This window comes from Peromyscus californicus, unplaced genomic scaffold (assembly GCF_007827085.1).
Source record: "Peromyscus californicus insignis strain IS unplaced genomic scaffold, ASM782708v3 Scaffold_8__1_contigs__length_139910024, whole genome shotgun sequence".
Lineage (NCBI taxonomy): Eukaryota > Metazoa > Chordata > Mammalia > Rodentia > Cricetidae > Peromyscus > Peromyscus californicus.
This window is the reverse complement of record NW_026294606.1, coordinates 104,167,344-104,187,122: the sequence shown is the minus strand read 5'-3', so window position 1 is coordinate 104,187,122 and position 19,779 is coordinate 104,167,344. Positions and strand designations below refer to the sequence as shown.

Sequence of the window (19,779 nt, the reverse complement as noted above, 5' to 3'; positions counted from 1 at the left end):
GAACTAGTGGCTGGCTGTTCTGCTTCTCTGAACTTTCAGCTTTCACCCTGATATCTGGCTCTGGGTTTTTTATTAAAAGACCATCTAGATTCAAACAACACATGTATATCTGCACACCAGAAGAGGGCATTGGATCCCATAGGATAGTTATAGAAGGTTGTGAGCCTCCATGTGGGTTCAATTCCTGCACCAAGGACCTCCAAAAGAGTAGCTAGTGCTCTTAACCACTGCTCTCTCTAGCCCCTAGACTGGTCTGGAACTCCAAGATCTGCCTGCTCCTGCATGCTGAGATTAAAGGCATATGTCACCAAGCCCAGCTACATAAAAGTTTTCATATATGAAGAAGTGTTGGCTAGTTTTATGTCAACTTGACACAAGCTAAAAAAAAAAAAAAAAAAAAAAAAAGCCGGGCGGTGGTGGCGCACGCCTGTAATCCTGTAATCCCAGCACTCGGGAGGCAGAGGCAGGTAGATCTCTGTGAGTTTGAGGCCAGCCTGGTCTACAGAGCTAGTTGCAGGACAGGCTCCAAAGCTACAGAGAAACGCTGTCTCGAAAAACAAAAAACAAAACAAAACAAAAAAAAATGGAGAAAAAGCCAATAAGCAGCATTCCTCCACAGCCTCTGCATCAGCTCCTGCCTCCAGATTCCTGCCGTTTGAGTTCCTGCCCTGACTTCCTTTGAAGATGAACAGTGATGTGGAAGCATAAGCCAAACACACCCTTTGCTCCCGGAGTTGCTCTTGGTCATGGTGTTTATCACAGGAATAGAAACCCAGACTAGGAGAGTGAACAGGAAGGTGGTCTACACTCTGCCGAGTCTCTCCTGCTGATTTCCACTGGTCTATCTAAAGCTCTCCAAAACCCTCTGAAAGATGATATTGTTTAAATCTTCCTTCTCTTCTTTTTTTCATGACTTCTTCAGCACCCACAGGGAGGGAAAGGCTGTCCAACATCCACTTTAATACCATTATACAGTCCAATCTTAAAACTGTCACATATCCCAGTCTTCAGTCTCCTATTCACGGCTTCAACATCCACTGATTCTGTTACAGGCACTGAACTCAAAATTTCACCATTTTCTTTCATCCTCACAATAGCACTCCAGGGAGATACTGTCATCTACTATGTTGGAGTTGAGGACAGTGACACAAACCTGAATAGCTCATGGTCCCACAGAAATAGTTGGCATAGCTGGAGTCCTTATGTTCTAAGAGTTTCTCTAGCTGTTGGGTCCCAAATTCTGACCATCTGTAACTTGGGGGCAGGTGAAATAGGATCTCACAGTGTAGCCCAAGCTGGCCTACCATTTATGATCTGTTGCCTCCACATCCCAAGTATTGGAATTTTAGATGGGTACCTCCGGGCTTCTTAATGTTTTTATTTCAGGTGGTGGTTTGAGTAGTAAATGTCCCCCAGATAGTCTTGGGCATTTGAATACTTGGTTCCCAGTTGGTGGCACTGTTTGGGGAGGCTTATGAGGTGGTGTGGCCTTGCTGGAGGAAGCATGTCACTAGGGATGAGCCTCTCCTAGATTTTTCTTTTCTTTTTGAAACTGGGTCTACCCTAGAACTCACTCTGTAGACCAGGCTGGGCTTGAACTCAGAGATCTTCCTGCTTCTGCCTCCCAAGTGCTGAGATTAAAGGATTATGGCCGACTCTCTCTGCTTGGTGCTTGTGGTTCAAGATGTGAACCCTTAGTTTCTGCTCCAGATGCCATGACTGCTGTTTGCCGCAATGCCTGCCTCCCATGATGGATTGTTTGGTTTTTTGAGACAGGGTTTCTCTGTGCAGCCCTGGCTGTCCTGGAGCTCAACCCACTCTGTAGACCAGGCTGGCCTGGAACTCAGAGATCCACCTGCCTCTCCATCCCAGTGCTGGGATTAAAGGCGTGTGCCACAGCTGCGTGGTCATGATGGATTCTTTATACCTCTAGAACCCTAAGCCTAAATAAACCCTTTCTTCTGTAAGTTGCCTTGGTCATGGTGTTTTCCAGCAATGGAAAAGTAACTAATACAGTCTTTAAAAAACTACAGGGGCCGGGCGGTGGTGGCGCACGCCTTTAATCCCAGCACTCGGGAGGCAGAGCCAGGCGGATCTCTGTGAGTTCGAGGCCAGCCTGGTCTCCAAAGGGAATTCCAGGAAAGGCGCAAAGCTACACAGAGAAACCCTGTCTCAAAAAAACCAAAAAAAAAAAAAAAACTACAGGGAAGGGGGATCATCTTCTTCAGTAGGACACTACTGAGAAGTTGCCTTGCTCTAGAACAGAGAGAGAGAGAGGGAGAGAGGGAGGGAGGGAGAAAGAGAGAGAGAGAGAGAGAGAGAGAGAGAGAGAGAGAGAGAGAGAGAGAGAAAGAGAGAGAAGGAGGAGGAGGAGGAGGAGGAGGAGGAGGAGGAGGAGCATTTAAAGCACTTAAAAAACACTCCACCAGCCGGGCGGTGGTGGTGCACGCCTTTAATCCCAGCACTCGGGAGGCAGAGCCAGGCGGATCTCTGTGAGTTCGAGGCCAGCGTGGACTACCAAGTGAGTCCCAGGAAAGGCGCAAAGCTACACAGAGAAACCCTGTCTCGAAAAACCAAAAAAAAAAACAAAACAAAAAAAAACACTCCGCCAGGCGGTGGGACACCTTTAATCCCAACACTGGGGAGGCAGAGGCAGATAGATCTCTGTGAGGTCGAGGCCAGTCTGGTCTTCAGATCGAGTTCCAGGAAACAAAATCAAAATACACTGTATTGGCACCTTTAAACTAAGAATTTCTCAGAATTCATCCCACTGGCTCCAAGTGTTAACAAGCAGACAACAGACTTCAGTTCCACTGAAGCCACAGCAACCATCTCACCATCTGGGAGGCCTGGTTGCTCTGGGGGTAGTTTTAAGGCAGGGGAGCCTAGGACTACCTCATTCTACAGGGACACAGATTTCTCTGTCAAGTTCCACTGCCAGCATGGTCTTAACATCACTTAAGTTACAAGCAGCACCCACAGAAAATTCTATAGTTCGGAAGTTGTTTCAGGAGCCCCGTACAAACAGTGAAGTCCTGTGGAAACACGACAAATGTTAACTGAGAATTCACCAGTCTCAGCCTTCTCCCTGGAAAGAGCCTCTAAGGACAGGATTTGAGGGCAAGAGGTCGTGACTCCAATCAGGGCTGGAGGGAGGCACGGCACTGAGCAGCTCCGGGTCTCACTTCCCTGTGGCTTCATGTGTTGGCTGGTTAAGAGGGCAGGAGTACCAAATGCCACACACACACAGTGACAGGTTCTGAACCCACACTTTCCACACTTCAGTTAAGTTCAAGACTTAATGGAAACTTCCACACATCTCTAAACCTGCCTAGCACTCACTCAGAAGACAGGAAGCAGGGACTGTTTAGTCCCTAGATAAAGTGATCCTTCGAGACATCCACAGCCTGTGTGACAGGGCATCCAAGGACTGGAGCGGCCTCACAGCAGCTCAGGAGCAGGTGAGGCGGCCTGTAGACCCCACTGCCCACCTGAGAACATGCTGCACCGCAATTAACCAGCTCCGGAAGCTTGAGAAGCAAGACTTTAATGAAGAACGCTAGAGTAGAACAGTTCATTCTCATAGTAAAAAAGATTACAGAAAACACTTCACTGAACTTTTTGTTTTTTGTTTTGCTAAAAAGACAGTTTTTAAGGGTGTCTGAAAGACAGCAAGCACAACACTGTACAAAAGGGAAGGGTGTTGGATTCCGGTGCAAGACACGACCACAGCACGACCAGGGAAGTGTGGAGCAACCACTTCACAGAGGGTGAGTTAGGCATTGGATTCAACCAGGACTGATTTTTAAGCTTTAAAAGTTCAGCATAAGGAAGGGCTCTGAGGAGGAGGTGGATGGGGGTGGGAGCTAAGCTTTATCTACAATCACCACTTTACCAAACACACACTTGTAACCACATGAGAAGTGTGGAGGGTAAACCTGCCATGAAGCCCAGCACACGTTAACAGGGATGCCAGGCAGTCAGGTCCAGGGCTGATGATACAAGTGGTTCAACAGTTTTCAAAGGAAGCAGGTTCCACGAGGACTGACCTCTCAACACACAGCGTTCCTTTGTTCTCGAGTCAGGAGGCCAAAACTCAACAAGGATTAAGTTCATTCCAGATAATGCTCACACTGCTGGTTTGAACAGGTCATGGGATCATAAGTACTCCTAAAGGATTCCATCATTTCTTAGGAGAAGGTTCTATGGATTACTGGGGATTCAAATCGAAGCAAACCACTAAAGGGGAACGAACGCTAACGATATTCTGCACTGTACAAGCTGTGTGCCTGTCGCTTCTACTGCAGATGTGGGGTAGACTTGGCTTTGCTTCTCAGCTCCATGATCTCCAACAGTGATGCGAGTGTTCATGGGACCTCCCTGGACAGAAAGAGGCTGCCCACAATTCTCATCTCAGTCCAGCTTCTGAAAGAGACATCAGAGCATCAACGACGATTACGCAGAACCATGTTCTTGTGAATCCTGTGGAAATGAGAGGCCTTTTCAGTTCATGCCAAGTTTTTTCATGGTCCGCCAGCGATCTTTGATCATCACAGCTGTTCGGTTAATAAAGGGGTAACTTTTGGAAATGGCAACCCAGTTTCCTTCCCCATACTTCTGCACTCCGGCCTTCACCCACTCGCTTTCTTCTATGGTCCACTTCTGCAAAAGAAAACCATAAAACCTGTCAAAATTGTCGTCACTTACCTCTTTTCCACATACTGATGAGGTAATCAAAGCAAAAAATCCTATGAGAATACTTGGAACCCAAAAACACAGTATGAGCTGGGCAATGGTGGCGCACACCTTTAAGTCCCAGCATTTGGGAGGCAGAGGCAGGCGGATCTCTTTTGCAAGGACAGCCAGAGCTACAGAGACAGACGTGGTCTAAAAACCAAACCAAACACTGTGGGTCTGGATAACTAGTAATCATCAATGTTCTGACATGCCATTCTTTATTGATAATCACTGCTGGGGGGCTGGAGAGATGCTCAGTGGTCATGAGCACTTGATGCTCTTGCAGAGGACCCTGGTTTCTTTTCCTGCATTTGTATGGTGGATCACAGTCATCTGTAAACTCCAATTTCAGGGGATCAGATTCCTCTTCTGGCTTCCTGGGGTACTGTACACACATGGTACATAGCCATACATGCAGGCAAAACACTCACACAAAGAAAAAAAAAGCTAAAACACCAAAAAACCACTGAAACTTAAAAATAAGAAAAGTAAAGGACGAGGGCACAGCTCAGGGGCACAGTGCTCACCAAGCATGTGTGAGGGCTTAATCCCTAGTACCAAAAACCAAACAACCAACCCACTGTTGGACCTTAGTTTGAACTGTCTTAAGAGGTCTTTTTACCAGGTATACCGGTAATCTTGGCCTGAGAAGGGAAACTTACTTTACCTGTTCCCATCAGAAAAGAGTCTTAAGGGCTGGAGAGATGGCACAGCACTGACTGGCCTTCCGGAGGACCTGGTTCCATCCCCAGCACCCACACCATAGCTCAAAACCATCTGTAATGGAACTCCAGCTTCCGGTGATCTGATGCCCTCTCTGGCCTCTGCACACACCAGGCACACACATGGTACACAGATACACCCAATTTTGGTTTCCAGCACCATCATCAGGTGGCTATCGGTCATTTGCAACTCCAACTCTGGAGGAATCTGACACCCTCATCTAGATTCCACGGGCACTGCAGTCACATGCACAAGCGCGCACACATATATAATTAAAAATAAAATCTTACACGTAGGCAAAACATCCACACACACCAAGTTTAAACAAGTTTCTACTTACCTGCTTTCTTGTTAAAGTGGCTGACTTGTCTTCATCTGGCGCTGTTGGAAAACATGAAAAGCATATTCAGTTTAGAATTCACATGAAGGAAACAGAACATCCCCAAAGGGAAAACTTGATTTCAGTTTCACAGGCACTGAAGGCTGGGTAGGCAGCTCAGTGCTAGCGTGACTGCCCAGCTTGAATAAGATGGAGTGTGATCCCCAGAATGGCAAAACCAGAACAAAACAAACTTCACTAATGCTGAGAATTCCAAGGACATCACGAAAGAGTAATTTCTTCTGTTTTTTATTTGCATTCACTTCAGGTTCTGAGAATCTGTACAAAGAAGGGTTTTATAAACAGACCTGCAAAAATTGTTTGTTTTAAGGTGTTTTTGAGACAGGGTTTTTCTGTGTAGTTCTGCCTGTCCTGGAACTCACTCTGCAGACCAGGCTGGCGTTGAACTCAAGAGATCCACCTCCCCAATGCTGGGATTAAAGGAGTGCACCACCACCTCCTGGCCTATATCAAACTTTTAAGTGGTTTTAGAAAGTAATGGTTTTGGGGGTTGGGGATTTAGCTCAGTGGTAGTGTGCTTGCTAGGCAAGCGCTAGGCCCTGGGTTCGGTCCTCAGCTCTAGGGAAAAAAAAGAAAAAGAAAAAGAAAATAATGGTTTTGGTAAAGAGTTTGAAGTCTGTTATTAATCAAAATTTATTGGAACTGGGCAGTGGTGGCACACACCTTTAATTCCAGCACTCAGGAGGCAGGGCAGGAGGATCTCTGAGTTTGAAGCCAGCCTGGTCTACAGAGTGAGTTCCAAGACAGCCAGGGCTACACAGAGAAATCCATCTTGAAAAAAAAAAAGTTTAGCCGGGCGGTGGTGGCGCACGCCTTTAATCCCAGCACTCGGGAGGCAGAGCCAGGCGGATCTCTGTGAGTTCGAGGCCAGCCTGGGCTACCAAGTGAGTTCCAGGACAGGCGCAAAGCTACACAGAGAAACACTGTCTCGAAAAACCAAAAAAAAAAAAAAAAAAAAAAAAAGAAAAAAAAAAGTTTAATAAAGGGCTGAAACATAGCTCAGTGGTAGTGTGTGTGTCTAGCATGCACAAGAGGCTAAATTCCATGGCAAAATATCAAAATACAAATTTAGGGCTGGGGAGATGGCTCAGCTCTTTGAGAAGACCAAAGTTTGGTTTCTAGTACCTGCCCCAAGTGGCTCTCAATAATTTGTAACTCCAACTCTGGGGATCCGACACCCTCTTATGGATTCCGTGGGCACTGAAGTCACATGCACAAGCCCATACACACATACATAATTAAAAATACAATCTTACAAAGATTTACTACATATGTGCATATATACATGGCTGTGTATACTCCCTGATTTACAATCCCTTGACAACTACTGCTTTGAAATATCATCACTTTACTGTTTTTCTGCTAAGAATTTAAGTTCCTTGGGAGCTGGCAAGGTAGCTCAGTAGGTAAGAGGATGTGTGGCCAAGCTGACGACCTGAGTTCAATCCTCAGGACCCACATGGAGGATGAAGAAAACTGACTCCCTCAAACTATCCTCTGACCTTCACACACAATCCACAGCATGTGTGTGTACAAATAAATGTTTTTTGGTTTTCTGGGACAGGGTTTCTCTGTGTAGCCTTGGCTGAGTCTCACAGAGATCGGTCTGCCTCTGCTGCTTGAGTGCTGGGATTAAAGGGATGCACCACCACTGTCTGGCTAAAATAAGTGTAATTTGTTTTTTTCTTCTTTTTCCCCCCGCTGAAACAGAGTCTCACTATGTAGTCCTAGCTGGCCTCAACTCAGAGAACCTCCTGTCTCTGCCACAGAGTGCTCAGATTAAATCACATGTCAGCCATGCCCAGTCTCTATGAAGGAACTTTAAAACTTTATGAAATTTTAAAATATTTTCACTTTGTATGTATATGTGTGCGGGTGCACTCACACACATAATAAGCAAGAGTGTGGAGAACAGATCGAGTTGAGAGCTGCTGCTCTTTACACTATGTGGGGTCTGAGGACTGAACTTGGCTCAACTGACTTGGCAGCAGGTGCCTTTACCCAGAGTCATCTTGCTGGCCCCTATGGAGGTACTTTTTAAGGACAACCTTTGGCACTGGGAAAGAATTACTGTTACTATTACAAGTCTTTACAATTCTCCAAATGAAGGTTTAGCATCTAGCTATTTCTATTAGAATGTAAAATATGTAGTGGAGAAGACTCTAAAACAAATGCTAAGAGCTTTAGATGTAATCACATAGAGTAAATTTTCCTATCCTATCACCTATGCATAGAAACTGGTCACGCATCTTTTTCTTTTCACTTAGACTGGGGATGTAGCTCAGCACACACACCAGAGACTTATTTTAAGAAATACAGAGGCCAGGGAGATGGCTTGGCAGGTAAAAGCACCTGCTGCCAAGTCTGATGACCTGAATTTGATCTCTGGGACTTATAGGGTAGGAGAAAACAGACCCCTCCAAGTTGTCCTGACTCCCACATGCCACCTCCTCACCCACACAAAAAATAAGTAAGTACAATGGAATTAAAAAAAAATTTAATACAGGAGACCTAGCACTCAGGAGACAGGCAGGTGCATGGATCTGTGAGTTTGAGGTTAGCCTAGTCTACACAGAGTTTAAGTCCAGCCAGGACTACACAGTGAGGCCCTGTCTCCAAATTAAACAAACAGAAAAAACCAGGTGTGATAATGGATGACCATAATCCCAGCACTTTGGAAGCAGGGGCATGAAGGCTGGAAGTTCAAGACCATCTTCAGCTGCTACCCAGGAAGTCCAAGGACATACTGGACTACATGAGACCCTGTCTCACCAACACCCTGCCAAGGGAAAAAAAAATACAGAGAGCCAAATGCAGCTACATGCTGTGATTCCAGCACCTGGGAGGCTGAGGCAGGAAGATCCTGAATTGAGACCAGCTTGGGCTCCACTGCAAGACCCTGTTGCAACAAAACAAACACAATCTGACCCCTGATGATTCAAAATGAAACCAGGTAACTGGGACACAGACGGCCCTGGAACATGAACGTAACAGAACATGCATCGCACACCAGCAAACATCTGCAAGAGGGCAAGGGAAGTCTGGGACTTACCCCGAACTTCAAACAGCTGGTCCTCTTCCACCCAAATTTCTTTTTCTTCAAGCCCGTTAGGGCTGTTCCACTTGTCTTTGGATACTCTAGGGGAGAGCAACGAAGATAAGTCATGAGAGACTCCCTTCACAAGCTCTGACCTCAGTCCCTCAGTGATCACTCAGGATCCACCACACAATGCTCAAATTCGCTATCATTCTTCCTCGGCCAGCCAGGCATCTCCATACATGAACACCTCCCAGGTTGCAGAGCCACGCCTCAAACTGGGCACCGAGTAAAGTACATTACCATATCGCCATCTCCCTCCAAATCGCTTTCATTTCCTCATTTGTTTAGTTTTCTTTTTCTGATGGTTTTAGATAGGACTATACTCTAAGCACATGCTGGCCCTGAGCGCTCAATCCTCCTGCCTCTCCCTTCTGAGTGCTGGGATTACAGGCATGCATCGACATACCCAGTCACTCGGGGTCCTTTAAAGGTCTCAGCATTTCTCCGACTTAGAGGTGCAAACTCCGGCCTCTCCTTCAGGGCCACACTCTACTGCATTTACACTGACTTTGGTACCCTGCCTATTCCTGGAGTTAAACTCAAGATACCTTGCATCAGTGTTACACTAGCCTTTTCTCCTTCTAAATCCAACATCACAAAAGCATATCGACTGGGCACTGTGGCACATACCTGTAATAACAGTATTTGGGAGACTAAGCTGTGAGAATCCCAAGGTCAAAGCCAGCCTGAAATACGCCATGCCAGACTACATAAACAACAACAGTCTGCACACTCCTCCTCTATGCCCTATGAATCCAGGCCATTCCCTACCTCGGCTCCACCACACCTACCACCACTACACACTGTATCTAATGCTTTGATCCTTTAATACAGATCTTCATGTTGTGGGGACCCCAAACCATAAAATGATTTCATCACTACTTCATAACTGTAACTTTGCTAGTTATGAACTGTAATGTAAGTATCTGATTGTTATGTGACCTCTGGGAAAGGGTCATTTGACCCTCAAGGGGTCATGGCCCACAGGTTGAGAACAGCTGCCCCACAGCAACCCAGGCTGCTCTGTTCCTCTTTACCCAGGAGTACCTTCCCTGCTCAGGAGAGTTACAGGTCCTTCATACTGTAAAAACACATCTTTTTCTTTTTTCCTTTGAGGTAGGGTTGCCCAGACTGGCCTCAAATGTGCTGTATAATCAAGGAGACCTTTATCTTCTGACCCTTCTACCTCCACGCAAGCTGTCACAGGCATGTGCCACCAGGCTGGATGTAGTGCTGAGGGCCAAATGAAGGGCCTCACACACGCTAGGCAAGCATTCTACCAGCTAAGAGGCATCCTCAGCCTAACACTGTCATTCTCAAGGACACCTGTAACTACTGATCCCAGCACAGAAAGCCTCTGCCCCCACCTCTGCCAATCTGAGGCTGTCCACAACCAGTCAAGGTCCCCCCAATTCCTCTTCTGTAGTTTTCCTAAGTACCTACCCAAGTAGCTGAGACAAATGGCGGACAATGTGTGCTGTTAATTCCGATTAGATCTCGAGAGTAACTTACTTGAAACGAGTGGTATCACAAGCCTCCTTTAGTTTTACTGCGGACCGCTATTTACAGAGGCAGGTAACAACCAGGCTCCTGTTTTCAGTTTTCTGCTTTTCTCCGTCCTGACACAGTCAGTTTGAACCTTGGTTCCTGCGGCTACCACTTCCCTGCGCTGCTGTTCTGACCTCTGCCTTTTTCAAAGGTAGGTTACTAGTGACCTGTCTTTCTTCAACTCTCCCTTTGCACAAATGTTTCAGCAGGGCCTGCCTGAGGCCTAAGCACCGGTGTGGTGCCCGACTGCCAATGGCCGTTGTTCACTTCTCACTTGGGGAAGGGGCTGAGCATAGTCTTCCTAGCTGTCAGGGGCCTGTGGTCCTGGGCAAGTCAGGTCATTTCTGGATCTCATATTCCTCACTAGCTAAGTTACAACTTCATGCACACTGGTCTAGTAGGGACTTGTCAAACAGCCTGTGGCTGCTGGGTTTGGTGTCTCCCTCCTCTCCAAGGGAAACCTTAACCCTTAATGTATGTATGGCCTACATACACTTAGGGTGTGTCATCCCTTACATACAAGTTCTAAGAGTCCCTTTTACTTGACTAATAAACTCCTAGCAAATCCCTACTGTGTGCAAGGTGTTGTGGGGCACAGACAGATCTAGGCATACGGCCTTGCCTTTCAGGCAGTTTCCACTAGCTCTGCCTTTCCCTGCTGGGTCCTTCTGCCTGTCTTCCCCAAACTCTCCCTGCTTATCTGTAGCTGTCTCCAGCTCCCTACCCCACCCTCAGTGGTGCCCCACAGGCCAGGGAACAAACATGTTAAAAAAAAAAAAACAAAAAACTTTAAATGTGACCTCTGCAGTTTGAGAAGCTGCCTGCCTGACAGACTGACACTACAAACTTAAGACCTGGCCAGCTGGTCGGTCCCCGCTGCTGCTCTATGCTGTAGTCTCCTGGTGTCCCATGCCCACAGACAAGCTACAATACTGTCTAGAAGTCCTCTGACAAGGCACTTGCTACCTTCCTACTCTTTCAAGGCCAGCTCAACCTTTGTTCTTCTACGGGATGCAGTCCACCCAAGACTTGTCTAAGCGGGCTCAGGAACTCTCCCCCAGCTCACAGGGCACCTCACGCACTTCCTCACGCTGGGCTCACTAGATAGTGTGTGCAGCTTTGCAAGCCTTCCCACCACGGCAGCGGCTGCCACGATTCAAAGTTTCACAGCCATGGACAAGCCCTACCTGCTGGGTGTGGCTATGTTCCATTAAATTTTATTAACAAAACAGGTAGCAGGTGATTTTGTCAACTCTTGCTGCACAGTACCCATCACACTCCAGACCCTGGACATATTACAGCACTGGGTATGTCTGCAACTGTCACACATACTCCCATTTACAATCCTCCTGGCATCCTGAATGCTCCTGTTTCTTCGTCTGCTCATGGGGCAGTATCTACACAGGGCTTCTCTGAGAAATAAACGGATCATGTATCAAAGGAGGACAAGGTATGTAGAGCTGCCATTAACTATGTCTGCCAGTGACTCGTTTCTCAAGGCGAGAGTGGTACATATAGTGCAAATCTGTCCGGAGGAAACCATGTTACCACATGCCATGGCCTTCACATTGCAGATCAGAGCAGGGTTCTCCAAACAATCCCAACACATAGCAGTGCACAGAGATGGCAATGGCCTTGGGAGATCAGTGAGGTAGATGACACACAGCAGGGACATCCGGAGAAGAGTTCACGGAGGGCTAAGAGCTTCAAGAGAGGCACCTGAGGTCTGTGGCCCCGGCTGCTGCGTCAACACCACACAGATCAAGACCCTGAAACCCCCCGTTTGCTACTTTCAGCTGCGTGACCTCCTTTTCTGAGCCTTCCTCATCTATACTCATCTAGGGCCAACATCATCTCTGAGAGAGCGCTGGGGATTCAGGAAGAGAACACATGAAGTGCTTGAGGCCAGAAAGCCCTTCGAAGCACCAATGGAATTCTGACAGGCAGTGATGGAGGAAGGACAGTCCACCGTGGGAATGAGAGGAGGGAATGTACAGCAGGAGAAACAAACAAACAGCATGTTCCAGAGAGCAAGCAAACCAGTGCCTGCAGGGTGGATCCCCGCAGGGCACAAGGTAGCCAAACTCAAACCTGGGCGGGAGTCACAGTGGGGAATAAAATGAATAGAATTAACATATTCTCCCCACTGCCCCCGAGCAGCTGGCAGAACATGGAAGATTAGGAAATCTTTACTGAATTCTGCTGAGTCTCAAACACCTACGAAAAGGTACAAAACTAAGTATTCATTGCTTTTCATAAATACCGAGTATATGAGGCCCAACTCAGACAAATTTCACAAAGAAGGCACTTAGAGTGGCCGGCAGAAGGCTCCGAGACCCTCCCTCCTTACTGCTGCCCAGGGGCAGTGCCGTCAGCCTACAGTGGGCTTGGGAACTGGCAGGGACCGCTACATTGTCACTCTCTGAGCCAGTCTCCTTCTAGCAGTTGAGCAAGCCTCGGCGGAGAGTAACTTAGCTGACGGTTACTTCATTCATGGAAGGAAAACCAGGGCCAACCCAGGACCGCCAACCAGCCCCAAAACTGCTACAAAGAAGGTCTTCATACTTGGGGTTCTTCTCCCCTGTGAGGGGTTGGTTGAGAGCTCTGGACTTGGATGGTGATGCTGACATGGCCTCCGGGGAGGAGGTGAGGCCTGGGCTGGGCTCAGTAATCTGGCTGTCCTCCTCCAAAACCAATCTGCTTATCGTCATTCGACTGTTCTTGGACTGCAGTTCTGAGCCTCCCTCACCCTCAGCAGGAGCTGAGTTTTCATGTTCATCTTTCCTGGGTCTCTTGTTTTTGTGGGTTGGTGATGATGGGGATGCTAGATTAGGAAGTACCAGATCTTTCTGGTCCAGTTTTGCAAAAGCCGCCTCTGAGTCTTGTGCAGTGGACAGAGTTTTGAAAGCTGCCTTCAGAGTTCTGATTCCAATGGTGGTTGGAGTGTTCCGAGGCTGTCTGCAAATAAAACACACACAGGAGAGTCAGTCTCCCCAGTGTGGAAGCACATACAAGTAGGCAGGACTCTGCAAAGATTAACCCTTCCAACAGAGGCCTCTTCAAGACTCTCCATCAAAATAAAACAAACAGGGGGTGGGGGTGGGGGTGGGGGTGAGGCAGCACCTGCTTCCTTTAAACAGCTGTTGTGTATAAATGCCTTCACTTAATGAGCACAGATCTAAGTTGAATCAATTTTAAATTCCAAACAAGAGAACCTTACAGGCGCCAAGGCCAACGCTATTCTCTGCAGAGGTCTCCAGCCTGCATGCTATCAACCCTTTTAGCCTGTATGATCAAAGCAATGTTTTCCATCATGTAAGAGCTCTGAGTAGTACCCGCCAACCTCACATCTACCTGGGCAGCCAATTGAAAACGCTACAGTCTCACTGAAATCTCCACTCTTTCAGCCATCCCAGTCCAACCCTCGTACGAGAAGCAACTAATGGTCTATACCCACAATACATTAGAAACAGTGGCTTGAGAATTCTGAGCAAGTGGTGTGCCATGTGATCTGGAAGCATGAGACTGACTTTTACAGAAATTTTATCGATCCTCTGGAACAGCTAATGAGGTTAGAGTAAAATCTGTCAGAAAAAGACCAACCTCCCCTGACAAGTATGTCGGACTGTCTAACATATACAAAGCTGTTTTCTAAAATCAACATTCAAAAGTTGCAGAGGACCCAATTCAGTTACCAGCACCTACACCAGGTGGCTTAATATCAGCTGTGACTGGGCAGTGGTGGCACACGCCTTTAATCCCAGCACTCGGGAGGCAGAGGCAGTCGGATCTCTGTGAGTTCGAGGCCAGCCTGGTCTACAAAGCGAGTTCCAGGAAAGGCACCAAGAGCTATACAGAGAAACCCTGTCTCGAAAAACCAAAAAAAAAAACAAAAACAGCTGTGTATAACTCTGGCTCCAGGAACTCCAATGCCCTCTCCTGGATTCCATAGGCACCCATATTCATCATACACACTCATGCATACAATTAAAAAATAAAATAAATCTGTTTAAAACCTGAGAAATCTAACCATACACAAAAAAGGACATCTCACACATAAATCCGAACTCAAGATTTGGAATGTTTAGACGCTCTCACAAAGTAGCAACTGCCCAAATCAGAAAACCCGGCCTGCCTCCTCTTTCTAGTGTCCTGTTTTGGACTGTATTATTTTAGGATCCATTTGGCCCTCCGTATTTCAAACCAGGGTGCTATGATTCAGATATGGTTTCAGTGAATCACATGTTGACATTGAACTCCTGGTTTGAATATGGGGGCCTCAGCAAGTAATGAGGATTAGAAAAGGCCATCAGGATAGAGCCCTACCAATGTGCTCAAGATCAGAGGACAGACAGACAGACAGACAGAGAGACACACACTTTCTTTCTTTCTTCCTTCCTTCCTTCCACTCCCCCACCCCACCCTCTCCCCCATCAATCAGCATGCCAGTAAGAAGACCATCACCTGCCTTTAATCCCAGCACTCCAGAGGCAGAGGCAGTTGGATCAAGGCCAGCCTGGGCTACAGAGTGAGTTCCAGGAAAGGTGCAAAGCAACACAGAGAAACCCTGTCTCGAAAAACCAAAAAAAAAAAAAAAAGAAGGCCATCACCACATATGGGCCCTCAAACTTCTAGTACTGTGGGCTAAACAAACCTTTTCTTCCATGATTAATAAAAAAGGACCAATACACAGGCCCCCAGAAGAATCTACACTTTTGACTTCCGTGTTAGGTCACCAGACTTGAGATTCCGACTTGTCTTCCTTCTTTCCTCTTCCTGAGAAAGGGTCTCACTATAGTGTAGTGACATTCCTGCTGAGCTGCACCTGACTGGCCCCAGAGTGAGCACCCAGCCCTAATCCATCTTTTGTCAGCAGACACCTTCTGTTTCCTTTGCTGCCCTCTATGCGAATCCTGTCTTGGGTCGCTACACCAGTGGAATGAAGACACAGAGGCATCTTAAGAATGAATTCAGCCTATCATGGCTGCAGGGGGTCCAGCCTTGAAGGACTGAAGCACTAACCCTTCGCCTCGGGCGGGCAGTTTTATTTCTCTCCAGTACAGTTTAGACAGTTAATTTCCATATGCTCAAAACAACCTGAAAGGGGCTCCCAACAATACAATGCCAAGTGCAAATTCCTCCGTTTGTCAGGTACCACAGTTTTCCGGGTTTCCTGAATCAAGTTTTGCATAGGCCTTTGTATTCTTGGGAAACTCAAGACAGGATTCACACAGAAGGCAACAAGGGAAACAAAAGTTGTCTGCTAAACAAAAGATGGATTAGGGCTAGGTGCTACACTCTGGAGCCAGGCCAGGTGCAGCTCAACAGGAATGCCACTACACTATATAGCCCAGGCTAGCCTCTAACTCAGAGCCTCTTGCCTCTGTCTCCTAAATGCTGGTATTAAAGCTATATGCCACCAGAGACAGGACGTCTCTGAGTTCAGGGCCAGCTTGGTCTACAGAATGAGTTCCAGGACAGCCAGGGCTACACAAAGAAACCTTGTCTCTAAAACCAACCAACCAACCAAACAAACAAACAAACAAAAGAGCTATGTGCCACCATGCCCAGCTCTGACTCATTTACTTGAACACCGCTTCCTGAGTGAATTCAAAGACAGTCATCGGGCCAGGCATGGTGGTTGACGCTGCCCCGCTTCACAGGGGAAGCTGAGGGAGTACTGCTGAGTTCCTGGCCCAACGGGCCACAAAGTGGGACTCTGTCTCCATAAAACGAAAGAAGTGTGCACACTGTGTGTGTTATAGGTGAGACAGAGAAGTACAACAGAACCTTTGGGGAAGTGCCAATCAGGATCTTCTCTTGGAGACCCCTAACCTCATTTTCCTAGGCCACGTTCTCTACCTCTCACAGTGTGCTATGCCAATAACCTGGTAATGTCATCAAATTCACTAAGAGAAACTGACCTTGAGCAATCACAAAAGGACATTCTCACCTTGAAGGCTCTCTAAGCGGCTTTTCCACTGGCTCCAGGACTGGCTGCTTTTCTTCCTTCCCTGCAGTTGAAGCAGCAGACTCAGATTTCAAAGCCTTCTTGGCCATCTGGGAAAGGAAGGGTGTCATTAGGAAGAGGAAGCTGCAGAAGTTCATTTAGTATCTGCTTCTTTCACCAAAAACCCACTCACTATGAAGCAATGCATTTACAAATCCATAAATTTACCGGCTGGAGGACACAGACGGGCACAGCACGACGGGACACCCTCAAACCTGTCTTCCTTATCACAATACAGTAACACTTCCATAGACGGCTAGCCACATTACGGAGGACTCTCTTGCACTGTACCTTTGTCCTTCCAACCTCAGTCCTATCTAGTCCCTGGTTCCCAAGTCTCTTTTGGAGTCAGGTATAAAACTTAAATTTTTTTCCCTACTTCTTCTTTAAAAATATGATTTTTTATATATTTTCATTTTCACATAGATGTGCACACACTTGCTGAGTTCATGTGTACCACATGCCCATGCAGGCCAGAAGAGGACACTGCCTGAAACTGGAGTTGCAGGTGGTTGTCAGCCACCTTGTGGCTGCTGAGAACCTAACCTGGGTCCTCTGCAAGAGCAGCGAGCCATCTTTCCTGGTCCCTCCTTTTTTTTTCCCCTTAGGTAGGGTCTCAGCATATAGTTCTGGGTGGTCTACAACTTGACAGATGGACCAGGCTCGCCTTGGACTTGCTGGCATCACAGGGGTGTGCCATCATGCCTGTTTGTTTGTTTCCCAGGTGCTGGCATCATAGGGGTGTGCCATCATGCCTGTTTGTTTCCCAGGTGCTGGCATCATAGGGGTGTGCCATCATGCCTGTTTGCTTCCCAGGTGCTGGCATCATAGGGGTGTGCCATCGTGCCTGTTTGTTTCCCAGGTGCTGGCATCATAGGGGTGTGCCATCATGCCTGTTTGCTTCCCAGGTGCTGGCATCATAGGGGTGTGCCATCATGCCTGGCTCAAAAGGTTTTTCAAAACTTAGGATAGTTTGTTATGTAACTTATTAACTGTATCTCCACAAATGTTTGTCTTACTGACAGCTATCTGAAAATCCTTACCAACACTGCACGGGAAGACCTAGGCAGGTCATTCTTGCCCTAACTCTGTTCCTCTGTCTCCCTCTTACTCTAAGTCTAGACTGTTCCACTCATTTTGGATACTGTGACTTGGTGTCTTAGATGAGTTCTACCCTCATATAAGGAGCAGCAGAGTATTTTCTAGTTACCCAAAATGCAAAGGAATGAAACACATCTAGACCAAAATTCCAGCATCCAGATGCTTCCTGGCTAGCTATTCCAAATACCTGTTTACAAGTGACCTGCGATCTGTGAAATAGCTGACAGGATCCATCACTGACACTATTCTAATAAAGGCCTCAGATCCCCCATTATGACAGGCTATTTTTAACATTATCAAAATCATGGCTCCCTGACTTTACTCTCTCTCTCTCTCTCTTTTTTTTTTTTTTTTTGGTGGTACTGGAATCAAACCCAGAGCCTTATACATACTAGACCAAGAGTTTTAATAAGCTACATCTCTAGTCATTAGGTTCTTTGGATAGGGACTTGCCATATAGGCAAGGCTAGCCTCAAAACTCATGCTCCTTACTGTACAGAGTAGTGGCGTGCCTTACCACGAAATCTAGAGTCCAACTAAACGATTATCTTCATAAGGCCAGTGCAGAATGGTGGCCCACACATTTAACCCCAGCACTCAGGAGGCAGAGACAAGTGGATTGCTGTGAGTTTGACGCCAGCCTGCTTTACATACTTTTCTAGGCTAGCCAGGGGTACATAGAGAGACCGTATCTAAAAAGGGATGGGGGTAAGCCGAGAGAACAGCTCAGCAGTGAAGAGCACTGGCTGCTCTTGTAGAGGACCCAACTTTGATTCTCAGCACCCACATGGTGGCTCACAATAATCAGTAACTCCAGCAGTCCCAGGGCATCTGACACCTTCTGGCCTCCATGAGCACTACATATCTGTGGTGCACAGGCATCTGTGGAGGCAAAAACATACATACACATAAAATAAAAAGAGAAGGCTAAAAAAGGATCACTTTCATCTGGCTCCTTTAGACTGTATCATACTTCTAATCTCTCCTCCCACCATTCCATATCTACCTCTCAGCTCAGATTTCACTACCTGTGGGAACCAGGATTGTAAGAGAAGGCTCTACTTTAACTACCAGATTGGTCCCACATAAAAGAGTCTCAAATGCAGGTGAGAGAAACCAGGTAGGTTCCATCATCTTAGGCATATGCTCATCTTAGGCACCTCACAGGTAGTGCACATAACACAGTCAATGTCACACCATTTTTTTCACTTCAAAACATGGTTATAGGAAGAAGAGAGGCTGAGGCACACCGTGAGGAGGTAGGGCTCCGTGTCATCCAGGTGGCTCTCCAGGAAACGCAACATCTTCTGCTGGAAGGTCTCATAGGAAAAGTTCTGGATAACAGGGTGGGCCAAGTTCTTCTCTCGGATAATGTTCAGGAGATCAGTTCTGAGCTTCTACATGAAAGATCGACGTTTGTAACAGGAGAAAGGAAGAGAACAGTAAAACTTCAGGGCTGGGCTGGGTCAGAGTACCACCAAAACATCTGCAGTACTTTCAGGCAACTCAAAGGATTGGCTCATCAATCATGGGTCAGCCACATGAGTGGGTTTCTATGTAGCTAGTCACAAAAAAGGACAAAGAGGCTCTATTACATGTTAATAAAAAATCCTGGGCTGGAGAGATGGCTCAGTGGTTAAGAGCGCTGGCTGTTCTTCCAGAGGTCCTGAGTTCAATTCCCAGCACCCACATGGTGGCTCACAACCATCGACAGTGGGATCTGATGCCCTCTTCTGGTGGCATAAAGTTGTATATGCAGATACAGTACTCATACAGAGCACTCATACATTAAATAAATAATCTTAAAAAAAATTAAAAGAAAATCCCTTGCTACAATAATAAGAAAAAAAAAGGATAAGTGTTCAGATCAGTGTGAAGCATCTGCCTGCATCCCACATGCGGAAGGAAAAAGAAAATGTGTTCACGTGTGCACATACAACAGACTTGCTTGTAGACAGTATCTCTGAAAGGATAAAAATAACAACGGCTGCCTCTGAGAGTGGGTGAAGGCCAAAGACGGGAATTTTCACTCAACTCTTTTATTACGCCCAGCTTCATTCTGACGTGTGTGTGTGTGTGTGTGTGTGTGTGTGTGAGAGAGAGAGAGAGAGAGAGAGAGAGAGAGAGAGAGAGAGAGAGAGATTGTCTGTCTGTCTGTCT

General features: G+C 46.8%; 1 protein-coding gene across 1 annotated transcript in view; it reads right to left on the bottom strand.

Moving 5' to 3' along the window:
* Positions 1 to 3,531: 3,531 nt before the first annotated feature.
* The window catches only part of Terf2 (telomeric repeat binding factor 2), a 28,512-nt gene continuing 12,264 nt past the window's right edge, over positions 3,532 to 19,779 (bottom strand). The window contains 6 exon segments of the mRNA XM_052727721.1: positions 3,532 to 4,662; positions 5,801 to 5,841; positions 8,913 to 8,998; positions 13,074 to 13,466; positions 16,462 to 16,568; positions 18,870 to 19,016. Coding sequence (XP_052583681.1) covers positions 4,504 to 4,662; positions 5,801 to 5,841; positions 8,913 to 8,998; positions 13,074 to 13,466; positions 16,462 to 16,568; positions 18,870 to 19,016 — 933 coding nt within the window. The 3' untranslated portion in view covers positions 3,532 to 4,503.